The 13,400-nt window shown below is 41.5% G+C and overlaps 1 protein-coding gene across 1 annotated transcript; it reads right to left on the bottom strand.

Annotated features, from left to right (window-relative positions):
• Positions 1 to 11,009: 11,009 nt before the first annotated feature.
• LOC138893917 (uncharacterized) lies at positions 11,010 to 12,234 on the bottom strand. Its single transcript, XM_070178584.1, has 3 exons — positions 11,884 to 12,234; positions 11,324 to 11,366; positions 11,010 to 11,233 (listed from the first exon to the last, which is right to left on the bottom strand). Exons 1-3 carry the CDS (start codon positions 12,232 to 12,234, stop codon positions 11,010 to 11,012), a joined length of 618 nt encoding a protein of 205 aa, XP_070034685.1.
• Positions 12,235 to 13,400: the final 1,166 nt, after the last annotated feature.

Genomic DNA, 13,400 nt, shown 5'->3' with positions numbered 1-13,400 from the left:
AGGGAAGTCGAGAAAGAAGTATGTTTTCAACTTCTGACTTTTGTTCAGTTTTATATTTTAATATATTGTCATTTGTAGCATTATTTTATATCAAATCACTGTATCTCTTTTGTGTATATCTGTTACCAGGAATGAAATTTACCCGAACCATATTAGTGAACTGAATCCTACTTATGATCTTGGTGTATATCATGTTGAAGACAAAAAATAGTTTCATAAATTGGCATATAATGGTTAGCCTTTGTATGACTCGGTATGTAAGAAATTACTTTTACAGTTTTTTTATAATTTTAGCTAGTGTACACGTGATCAGGCCTCTTAAGTTAGAACAAATTATTAATTGCTATCTTGCATGGCACAAGAGAAGTAGTCAGCATTCATTTTCCTTTGTTTCCTGTGAATTTGGTTTTGAGAAAGTGTAGCTGCTTAAAGCTTACGAGCCTACAAGTTGTGATGATTTCTACTGTCACACCTGGAATAGTGACTACATATGGAACTTTCTTTTGACCTCTAAGGCCTAAGCTTGACGAAACACATCTCTATTAGTGTAATACTTATCCTAATTACTGAAATGCATCTCCAAAGGAGATAAATGAATTTTAAATTTTTTGAGTTTGCCTCTAATAATGCTAATGAAAAGAGAGACCACGGAATTGGTTGACGCAAATTTGTCATCATTTGGTTACCCATTTTATACTATTACATCGATTAATTATTTGTTATGTTTTGTTTCAGCACATTGATATTTTGTTTTATTATTTGAGACAGAAGGGGAAGTATGACATAGACCTACCTGTAACATTCACCACCACAGATTGGTACTTCGACGAGAAAATTAATGAGTTGTGGCAGGCATTTATTGATACAGGTGGAGATAGTGAAGTGTGCAATTCGAAACATGTCATTGTAGAGTATATTCAGGGTATGTCTTGGATGCCAATGTTACATGGCACACTGTGGAGCACGTCTTAATGCCAATTAATATTGCAGAACAATGGCATTGGATAATGGCTATGATGTCCTTCAAGGATAGGTGCATTTATGTGTATGACTCTATGCGCGGTGGAGCTGCTCATCAAGCCAAAGTTCATAACACAATGCGCAAGTATTCTGTGTTCCTGCCTCATTTTTTCGTGCACACACATTTCTATTTAAACAAAAAAAAATCAATTGGTGCACTGGTGTCTACAAATCAAAGGACTTGATTACCCCATTTGATGTAAAACTGGTTGAAGAATTGCCTCAACAAGTCGAAGCCTATGAATTTCTTTAAACATAATTTTTTTTTTATATTCTACAGTTTGATAATTATTGTTATTTTTATTTTTGTAGTGATTGCGGCATCATTTGCCGAGTATTTTATTGAGGGCAAGACGCCTCCTAAAAAATTTAATGCCTATGCACACAGGCACAGATTTGGTGCTCTCTTGTGGGATTATGCTAGAAAGAAGATGGAACTGAACGTGCAAAGTGATGATGAGATTACTGGCCGATAAAATAAGTCGCGGAAGTGTAAGAAGTAGTTACCTTTGTCATTATTGTAGGATGAACTCAATAATTTCGTTTTGTATTGTGTTCTGTTATGTTTTCATTATTGTAAGACGAATCAAATTTGTTTGTGTTTGAATTTTATGAATACTTTTAAGATTTGTACAGAAAATGAGATGTCTACTCTGTTATAAATGTTTAATGAGTTTTAGTGCAATATTGGAGTATTAAAGTTTAGTTTATTTTGGTATTTTCTCCCTTGATTTTGTGTTGTGAATTCAAGATATGAAAAATATATACAATAGTTTATGATAGATTATTTATTCCAGATACACACATGATACAGATATGATACACACATGATACATAGATAATACAGCTGTCTTGGGTTGCTGCACAGTTAATTTCTTCATAACTTCTGCAGTTTGTTTGTTTCCAAATATGTATTTGTAACGACCCGACCGGCTGTTTTAAGTATTTTAGCCTCGATCCCCTAAATTATGCTTCCTCTATGCTATATTGTGGTTATGTAACTCGCCGGGGTGGTTGTTTTTGATTTCGGGTGAGTTTTGGAGTGAAATAAGATATATAGTCCCTAAGTTGGAAGGTTAAGTCGTAGGAGTTGATCATAGTTTGACTTGTGTGAAGATGAGTCCAGAATGGAGTTTTGACGGTTCCAATAGCTCTGTAGGGTAATTTTGGTATTAGGAGCGTATCCGGATGTTGATTTGGAGGTCCGTAGGTCGTTTCAGCGTAAATTGGCGAAAGTTGGAAGATTTTGGAAAGTTTGACCGGGAGTGGACTTTATTGATATCGGGGTCAGATTCCGATTTTAGAAGTTAAAATAGGTCCGTAATATCATTTATGACTTGTGTGTAAAATTTGGTGTCAGTCAGAGTTATTTTGGTATAAATCGGCGTTGGTTTCGGAATTCAGTAGTTCATAGTTGCTTAGGCTTGAATTTGGGTTGCAATTCATAGAATTTAAGTTGTTTGCTGTGATTTTTTGCCTCGAGTAGGTCTGTTATGTGTTTTGGAACTAGTTGGTATATTCGGACGGAGTCCTGGGGACCCCAGGTGTGAATCAGATTGAAATTGGATCATCCGTGAACTTGTTGGATTGCTTAAGGTGCCCAACTTCTAGTATTTTTGCACATGGGAAGGGAATGGCCGCAGGTTCAGGCTCGCAAAAGCGAGCCATTGGTCGCAGAAGCGGAAATGTCCTAGACTAGCTGGGATCGCAGGTGCGAGGTGTTGACCGCACTTGTGTGTCCGCAGGTGCGGAGAATGGTTGCAGATGTGGAGGAAGGTTGTTTGGCCGATCATCGCAGAAGCATAGAAGACTCCGCAGGAGCGCACTCGCAGGTGCGAAGCTTGTCCGCAAAAGTGGAACTTGTCTGAGTAAGTGAAATCCTCACCTGCGATGGAAATTTCATAGGTGCGGAGCCGCATATGCGGCAACAAGGTCGCATGTGCGGTTGATAGGCTTACCTAGTTTTAGAGACTAGGTGTCGTCACGACTTCCTACAGAGGGAATTTGGGTTCGTGACAAGTTGGTATCAGAGCCCTAGGTTCATAGGTGTTATGAGTCACAAGCATATTTAGCAAAGTCTCGCGGATCGGTACAGAGACGTCTGTACTTATCTTCGGGAGGCTATGGAAATGCTAGGAAACGCTTCACTTCTTTGATTCCTTATCGTGCGAAATTGTTGACATCATAATCCTAAACTTCTGTCTTTCTATTCTCTCACAGATGGTGAGGACACACACATTCGGAATCAGATGACCAGACACCCGCGCCCCCTGTAGAGCCGCGAGAGGCCGGGGCTGGGGTAGAGGCCGAAGACATCTACGTGGTGCAGTTAGAGCACCTACACAAGCTGCTACAGAGGAGCCACCAGTAGCTCCAGCTGGAGAGCAGGCACCTGAGACCCCTGTTACTACCCCAGCACTTTAGGAGACTCTCGCCCAGTTTCTGAGCATGTTTCACACTTTAGCTCAGGCAGAGTTGATCCCACTTGCTCCTGCCACATCTCAGGGGGAGGAGCACAAACTCCCGCCTCCCGCACCCCAGAGCAGCGGGTTCAAGTTGACCAGGTCCTAAAGGTTATACCAGTGTATCCGGTCGCCCCAGTTAAGCCCGAGGTTAGGGCAACAACTTCTAAGGGGGAGCAGCTCAGTCTCGAGAGGTACAAGAAGTACCACCCTCCTACTTTTAGCGGTTTGGCTTCAAAGGATGCCCAGGGTTTTCTTGAGGAGTGCCACCGTATCTTCCGTACTATTGGTATTGTGGAGTCTAGTGGGGGTTGCTTTCACTACGTTCTAGCTTAATGGAGTACCTTATCAGTGGTGGCGGGCATATGTGTTGGGTAGTCCGGCCGAGGCAACTTCACTCACTTGGGCTCAATTCTCAGACATGTTCTTGAGGGAGTTTGTTCCCTAGAGACTCAAAGATGCATGGCGCGCAGAGTTTGAGCAGTTGCGCCAGGGTTCTATGACCATATCGGAGTATGCGGTACGATTCAGTGATTTGTCTAGGCATGCACCAGCCTTGGTTGCTACTGTTAGAGAGAGAGTCCGTCGATTTATCGAGGGGCTCAACCCTGGTATCAGATTTAGCATGGCCCGAGAGTTGGATATGGACATCGCATACCAGCGGGTAGTGGAGATCGCTAGGAGATTGGAGGGTATGTGGGCCCGTGAGAGAGAGGAGAGGGAGGCCAAGAGGCCTCGAAATTCTAGCACATATAGTGGTGCCCGTGCCCCAGTTGCAGCTCGTCATGGTAGGGGCTATGTGAGACGCCCTGTTCATTCAGCACTTCCAGCATCCAGCAGTATCCTGGCCACTCCTAGGCCCCATGCTTCCTATTATGTACCGCCATTGTCTACTGCACCTCCTACATGGGGTGCTTTTAGTGGTCAGTCCAGCCGATCAGGCTCGAGCCAGCCACAACAACCACGTCTTCCGAGAGCTTGTTTTGAGTGTGGTGACACTCGTCATATGGTAAAGGATTGTCCCAGGCTCAGGAGGGGTGCACCTCCACAGACTACTCAGGCTCCGCATATTCCACCGGGTCCTCAGACTTCTCAAACTATGGTTACCGCACCAGCTGCCACTCCATCTACACAGCCAACTAGAGGTGGAGGTCAGGCAGGTAGAGGTCGCCCGAAAGGGGGAGGCCAGGCCAGATATTATGCTCTTCCTACTAGGACAGAGGCAGTTGCATCTGACTCAATCATCACAAGTATTGTTCCGGTTTGTCATAGGGATGCATCGGTCTTATTTGATCCAGGCTCCACTTATTCCTATGTGTCATCTTACTTTGCTCCATATTTGGGTGTATCCCATGATTCCTTGAGTTCTCCCGTCTATGTGTCCACACCTATGAGAGATTCCCTTGTTGTTGACTGTGTGTATCAGTCGTGTTTGGTTGTCCTTAGTGATTTTAAGACCAGAGCAAATTTATTGTTGCTCAGTATGGTAGATTTTGATGTTATTTTGGGCATGGACTGGTTGTCACCCTATCATGCTATTCTTGACTGTCACGCCAAGACCGTGACACTGGCTATACTAGGTTTACCACGGTTAGAGTGGAGAGGTACTTTAGATTATGTTCCTAGTAGGGTTATCTCATTTCTAAAGGCTTAGCTGCTTTCCCATCAATCTGTGGATGGAAAGTTGTGCTAAGATTTACCTGCGTAGCCAAACCTTGCTGAATGTTCTTCCAGAAAACAGCTGTGAATTGGTCCCCTCGATCAGAAAGGTCAGTTCCGGTAGTGAGGGATTATCCAGATGTATTCCCGAAAAATCTTCCGGGCATGCCGCCCGACAGGGATATCGACTTTGGTATTGATTTGTTATCGGGCACTCAGCTCATTTCTATTCCTCCCTATTGTATGGCCCTACCAGAGTTGAAGGAGTTAAAGAAGCAGTTGCAGGAGTTGCTGGATAAGGGTTTTATTCGGCCCAGTGTATCACCTTGGGGTGCTACGGTCTTGTTTGTAAAGAAGAAGGATGGTTCTATGCGCATGTGCATTGATTATCGTCAGTTGAACAAGGTTACAGTGAAGAACAGGTATCCATTGCCACGTATTGATGACCTCTTTAATTATCTACAAGGTGCCAGTGTGTTCTCCAAGATTGACTTGCGTTCAAGCTATCATCAGTTAAAGATTCGGGAGCCAGATATCCCGAAGACTGCCTTCAGGACTCGGTATGGTCGTTACGAGTTCCTTATGATGTCTTTTGGGCTGACCAATGCCCCAGCAACATTCATGCACTTGATGAACATTGTATTCCAGCCTTATCTCGACTCATTCATCATTGTGTTTATTGACGACATTTTGGTGTACTCCCGGAGCATGAGCAGCACTTGAGGACTGTTCTTCAGACCTTGAGAGAAAAGAAGTTATATGCAAAATTTTTAAAGTGTGAATTTTGGCTTGATTCGGTGGCATTTTTGGGTCATGTAGTGTCGAGTGAGGGGATCAAGTGGATCCGAAGAAGATTGAAGCAGTGCAGATTTGGCCCAGACCGTCTTCAGTTACGAAGATCTAGAGTTTTCTTGGTTGGCGGGGTATTACCGTCGATTTGTAGAGGGTTTCTCGTCTATTGCAGCACCTATGACCAGATTGACCCAGAAGGGTGCTCCGTTTAGTTGGACTGAAGAGTGTGAGGAGCGCTTTCAAAAGCTCAAGACAGCTTTGACTACAGCCCCAATGTTGGTGTTGCCTTCGAGTTTGGGGTCTTATACTGTGTACTGTGATGGGTCGCATATCGGTCTCGACGCGGTGTTGATGTAGGATGGTAGAGTGATTGCCTACACATCTAGACAACTGAAGGTGCATGAGAAGAACTATCCTATCCACGACCTTGAGTTAGCAGCTATTTTTCATGCCTTGAAGATCTGGCGGCACTATTTATACATTGTCCCTTGTAAGGTCTACACCGAACACCGAAGTCTACAACATCTGTTCAAATAGAGGGATATTAACTTGCGGCAGCGGAGGTGGTTAGAGTTGCTTAAGGACTATGATATCACCACTCTATATCATCCCGGGAAGGCCAATGTGGTGGCCGATGCCTTGAGTTGCAAGGCGGAGAGCTTGGGCAATTTAGCATATCTACTGGTGGCAGAGAGGCCATTAGCCTTGGATATTCAGGCCTTGGCCAACCAGTTTGTTAGATTGGATGTTTCGGAGCCGAGTCATGTTTTGGATTATGTGGTTTCTTGGTATTCTCTTTATGATCGTATCAGAGACCGTCAGTATGATGACCCCCATCTTCTTGTCCTCAAGGATACAGTTCAGCACGACGATGCCAAGGAGGTCACTATTGGGGATGATGGTGTGTTATGTATGCAGGGCAGGCTATGTGTGCCCAATGTAGATGGCTTGCGTGAGTTGATTCTCCAGGAGGCTCATAGTTCGCGATACTTTGTTCATCTGGTTGCCGCCAAGATGTATCAAGACCTGAGGCAACACTATTGGTGGAGGAGGATGAAGAAGGATATAGTGGAATATGTAGCTTGGTGCCTAAACTGTCAGCAGGTGAAGTATGAACATCAGCGGCCTGGTGGGTTGCTTCAGAGATTAGAGATTCCAGAGTGGAAATGGGAGCGGATCACTATGGATTTCGTTGTTGGGCTCCCAAAGACTCGGAGGAAGTTCGATGCAGTATGGGTGATTGTGGATAGATTGACCAAGTCAGCTCATTTCATTCCAGTGTGGTGACTACTTATTCTTCAGAGTAGCTGGTTCAGGTTTATATTCGCGAGATTGTCAGGCTTCATGGCGTGCCGGTATCCATCATCTCTGACCGGGGTACACAGTTTACATCGCGGTTCTGGAGAGCTGTTCAACATGAGTTAGGCATGCGGGTGGAGTTGAGTACAACATTTCACCCTCAGATGAACGGAAAGCCCGAGCGCACTAGTCATATATTGGAGGATATGCTTCGTGCGTATGTGATGGAGCTTGGGGATTTTTGGGATCAGTTCTTGCCGTTTGCGGAGTTTGTCTACAACAACAGTTACCAGTCGAGCATTCATATGGCTCCGTATGAGGCTTTGTATGGTAGACTGTGTCGGTCTCTGGTGGGTTGGTTTGAGCCGGGTGAGGCTAGGCTATTGGGTACATAGTTGGTTCAGGATGCTTTGGAAAAGGTTAAATTGATTCAAAATCAACTTCGTACAGGCCAATCCAGACAGAAGAGTTATGCGGATCAGAAGGTTTGCAATGTTGCATTCATGGTTGGGGAGCGGGTCTTGCTCCGGGTCTCGCCCATGAAGGATGTTATGAGATTCTGGAAGAAGGGCAAGTTGATCCCTAGGTATATCGGACCTTTTGAGATTCTTGATAGGGTTGGAGAGGTGGATTACAGACTTGTACTACTACCCAATCTAGCTGCAGTTCATCTATTATTCCATGTTTCTATGCTTTGAAAGTATCACGACGATCCGTCTCATGCGTTGGATTTTAGCTCAGTCCAGTTGGACAAGGATTTATCTTATATTGAGGAGCCGATGGCCATTTTGGACAGGTAGGTTCGAAAGTTGTGGTCGAAGAATATTGCTTCAGTGAAGGTTCAGTGGAGGGATCATCCAGTCGAGGAGGCGAATTGGGAGACCGAGCATGATATGCGTAGCCGTTATCCTCGTCTTTTCTCCACTTCAGGTATGTCTCTATACTCGTTCGAGGACGAACGTTTATTTTAAGAGGGGGAAGATGTAACGACCCCACCGGTTATTTTGAGCATTTTAGCCCTGATTCCCTAAATTATGCTTCCTCTATGCTATATTGTGGTTTTGTAACTCGCCGGGGTGGTTGGTTTTGGTTTTGGGTGAGTTTCGGAGTGAAATGGAACACATAGTCCCTAAGTTGGAAGGTTAAGTAGTAGGAGTTGACCATAGTTTGACTTTTGTGAATATGACTCTGGAATAGAGTTTTGACAGTTCCAATAGCTCAGTAGGGTGATTTTGGTCTTAGGAGCGCGTCCGGATATTGATTTGGAGGTCCGTAGGTCGTTTTGGCATAAATTGGCGAAAGTTGGAAGATTTTAGAAAGTTTGACCGGGAGTGGACTTTATTGATATCGAGGTCGGATTCCAATTCCGGAAGTTGGAATAGGTCCGTAATGTCATTTATGACTTATGTGCAAAATTTGGTGTCAATCGAAGTTGTTTTGGTATGAATCGGCGTTGGTTTCGGAATTTGGAAGTTCATAGTTGCTTAGGCTTGAATTTGGGTTGCGCTTCATAGAATTTAAGTTGTTTTATGTGATTTTGGGCCTCGAGTATGTCCGTTATGTGTTTTGGAACTAGTTGGTATATTCGGACGGGGTCCCGGGGGGCCCGGGTGTGAATCGGATTGAAATCGGATCATCTGTGGACTTGTTGGATTGCTGAAGGTGCCCAGCTTATGGTGTTTTCGCACCTACGGAGGGAATGGCCGCAGGTGCGGGCTCACAAAAGCGAGCCACTGGTCGCAGAAGCGGAAATATCCTAGCCCTGTTGGGATCACAAGTGCGTAGAATGGTCGTAGATACGGAGGAAGGGTGTTTTGTCGATTATCGCAGAAGCGGAGAAGACTCCGCAGGAGCGCACTCGCAAGTGCGAAGCTTGTCCGCAGAAGCAGAACTTGCCTGACTAAGTGGAATCTGCACCTGTGATGGAAATTCTGTAGGTGCGGAGCCGCAGATGCGGCAGCAAGATCGCAGGTGTGGTTTAACTGGCAGAAAAAGGGGAACTTTCGAGGGTTTTGATTCATATTTCATTTTGCAATTTTGGGAGCTCGGTGGGAGACGAAATTTTGAAGGATTTTCAGAGAAATTGTTGGGGTAAGAATTCTTAACTCGATTTTGGTTAGATTACACTAATCTATCATTGTTATTATCATGTAATTAAGGATTGGAGTTGGAAAAATTGGGAAAAAGTGGTAGAACTTCTTAGACTAAGTTTTTTAGGTTTTGAAAGGCAAAATGAGGTTGGATTTGGATAATTCTTATATGGTTGGACTCGATATCGAATGGGTGTTCGAATTTTATAATTTTGGTCAGGTCCCGAGGCACGGGCCCGGAGTGACTTTTTAGGGCGATTTTTTAATTCTTTGCAAAGATCGTAATTTCATTGTTTAACTTAGTTTCCTATAGTTATATTTATAGTGTGAAATTGCTTTGGCTAGATTCGAGCCGTTCGGAGTTGGAAAATCGAGGGTAAGGCCTTCTAGTTGATTGAATTAGCGTGGTTTGAGGTAAGTGACTTGTCTAACCTTGTGTGGGAGAAATTCCCTTTAGGATTTGTTATTGTTGTGATAATTGTGAGATGTGAAAGCCGTGTGCGCAAGGTAACGAGTGCATACACGGGATAAATGTGAAATTTCCGATTTTTAGCTATGTAGTTTGCTTTCGTTCTTTAATTGAGTTACTTTAATATGTTATAGTCATCATGTTTAGTCTAATTTCACATGTCTACTTATTTTATCTCTTATTTGCAAATTGCCCAACATGTTTAGTTGAATTACTTGCTTTCTTTTATTTTGTATTCATTATTTAACTGTTGAATCCTTACTTGAAATTGCTATTCTTGGAATATCTTATCGTTGCTATTCTTGGAATATCTTACAGCATTAGTGAGCTGAGGTTGCTTTGGAGACTTCAAGGTACACCTGCTCGCGTCCGCAGGCCTCAGAGTCCACTTCTATCCTGTTGTTCCCTATTCCATTACACTATCTTAGACAGTGATGTATAGGATTGTTCAGAACTGTTATTAGAGCTTGTGACTTATGCTTCACCAGGTTTTGGGAGTTGTACATTTTGAGTTACAGATTTTATTTATGCAATTGTTGAAGTTTTGAGATTTTTAAGTTTTTATTTTAATTTTTTTCCGCATGTTGATAGGCTTACCTAGTTTTAGATACTAGGTGCCGTCATGACTTCCTACGGAGGGAATTTGGGGTCGTGACAGTATTGATGAAGCCACACTCTTATTTGCAAATTTCTAAAACTATTTGCATAGTTTTCTAGCTGCTACAACTATTTTCCATTAGTTAGCTTTATTATTACACAAATACAGACATGAGTAAGAGCTGATACATAGCGATACATAGGTATTACATAAGAGATACATAGATGATACAAATATGATACATAGCTGATACGACTTCTTTTTTAATCAAACAAATATATAATTTACCGATACACAAAGATACATAGGTGATACATAAGATATACAAATATGATACATAACTAATACTACTTCTTTTTTAATCAAACAGATGTATACTTCAAAAAATACACTTGCAACACGATTTTAAATGATAGATCAAATATTTATTTATATCTAAAATTCAAATGACATTCTGCATTGATATAGTTCTTGATATATTGAATTCTTCTAAATCTTTATGATATTCAGTAAAGTAAAATAACAAGTAATTCTAAGTTTGATATATTTCATCTTCTCTTTGGATTATTTCTACAAGTTTTCCTGTTGTGACCTTCTTCTCCACATGAAATCGACCTTTTTCATTCCCTTTTAGATACTGGCTTGCACCTCCCCTTCCTTGGCCTTCCTATTGATTTAGTCACATCTGGTGGCAAGACTTTTTCATCTAGAACTTCTGCAGAAATTTTCCATATGCTTTCATCAGGAACCAGATAAATTGGAATTTCATAGGTCTTCAATAGGTACTTCCTGGTGTAGTACATCGAGTAATACTCAATGTGATCAATGTATTTGTATTTTAATACTGCCCAAGCATGTGCACATGGTAGCTCATCCAACTGAAACCTTCTATAGCTGTAAGTTCAATCTTTTAGGAACACCATTCTCTGCTTACCCTTGTCAAGTACTGAATATAAGTAACTCGTCGAAGGGGTCACCTACAAAATTTATCAACTATCATTAGTGGTGACAAAGAATATGCCCTCAAAATACATATACTGGAGAGCCTACAAGATTCAAAAGAGCTTAATATCATGTCAAACCAACCAATATTTCAGTAGTGGGGTAGGCATAGATGCTACATTAAATTGAAAGCCTTATATACATGCTGGTAGTCGCCTAAACGTTGAACAATTTGCTTACATAATGACTAATTTCTCGCATGCCCCAGAAGAAACAGAGAATGGAGGTAGACCAATCAGCTTTGAAAAGAAATAAAAAACCTGAAGCCTCGGTAATAGAGATAAGACTCTCCATTACTTGAACACTATAATATTGCTTTTGTGCAAACAATGAATATTAGAAAATATTAGCTTTAATCAATTTGCTCTCCCTGTGCCGCGCAGGTAGACACTGGTTTAACAGAATCACATAAAGGGTTTAAGATATAACATATATGTGAATTCGGCATGATTACATATTATATGCACAAGTATCTACAGATTCTAGTCATACCTTCATCCAATGTGACAATTCGAGATTGTCTATTAGCATTGTATCATATTTTTTCCCAAGATTAGTAAATAACTCTATTGCATTCTTTTGGTTTGTAACGTTCCATCGTTCGATCAATTGCCTTATGTACTCCAGCAAAGGCAGTACTGGGAGTTCCCTAGAAGCATTGAGCGTCGCATTGATCGACTCCACAATATTTGAAGTCATTGTCAATGTTCTGTTGACAGTGAAATGTGCTCTGGACCATCTTTCATACCCAACGTTGATTAAGTAATCTTTGACCCTCTTATTAATTCTCTCTACCTCTGCCATGTTGTAATCAAACTTCTCAACTGTGTATGCTTTGGCCATAGCAAAGAATATGTCCTTGAGCTACAAATGGTTCTTCTTGTAATTATTTTTTACATTATTCTATAGATGCCATATGCAGATACAGTGAGGTACTTGTGGATACAATGTTGCCGCCGCATTTGCAATGCCTTCGTACCTATTCGAGACTATGCATATTCCCTCCCTTTCCCCAAATGCATCCTTGAACCTCGCGAAAAACCACTCCTAAGAAGCATTATTCTCTGAATCTACTATGGCATATGTGAGTGGTAGGATACTATCTAATAAATTGAATCATATAAACATATGTGAGTATATACATGAATAATATATATATTTTTACATTATTATTCTTATTTTTACCTGCTGGATCTTGTGTGGATGCTATCAATAATGTTCCTCTGTATGTCGATTTAATAAAAGTTCCATCTACAATAACAATCGATTTTTAATACTGCCATCCTTTTATAGACAGATATAGTGCAACAGAAGCATACATGAACAAGCCTTCCTCTATTTTTTCAAACTTACCACCGACATAGAATTTGTAAGAACCAACATATAAAAGTAGCTTGGCAGCTTTTCATATGATTCGCTTAGGTTCCCTCTCAGTAGTTGAACTATATATTCCTTCGATCTCTATGCTTGCATATATGTCATTTGAAGACCATACTGCTTGTTCATGTCTCCAATTATGTCATTAGGAGTGTATATTATTTTTGGGTCTTTATACTTATTTATCAGAAGACTGTCGATGAGTTTTGCAGTAGCTTGATATTGTCCATAAGATCTGTCTTTCAGTGAGCATGAGTGCAGTTTGCTAAAATTTCTGACCTTGAAAAATTTTGCTTTTTTCAGGCTTGAAGACTTAAAACACCAATTGCAGTTGTTGTTGATGCATACTAGGCAGTACCTACGACAGCGATATAAACTTTTCCATCAATAAATACAGCGACATGAAATACAATTCCCAAAAAGATATATTTGGTAACCTTTTTATATATAGCACATGAAAATTCATGCACTATACCTTAACGACACATTTGTCCGTTAAGGTATAGCGCATCAATTTCATGCGCTATACCTGATTTTCAAAAGGCGGTCAAAGTTTTGGTATAGCGCATATATTAGATGCGCTATACCTGAATGCGAAAAGACAGATAGGCATAGTACATCTAATATATGCG

This window comes from Nicotiana tomentosiformis, chromosome 6 (assembly GCF_000390325.3).
Source record: "Nicotiana tomentosiformis chromosome 6, ASM39032v3, whole genome shotgun sequence".
NCBI lineage: Eukaryota > Viridiplantae > Streptophyta > Magnoliopsida > Solanales > Solanaceae > Nicotiana > Nicotiana tomentosiformis.
Note: the sequence above shows the minus strand (reverse complement) of the source record. Positions and strands in the feature narration are given on the sequence as shown.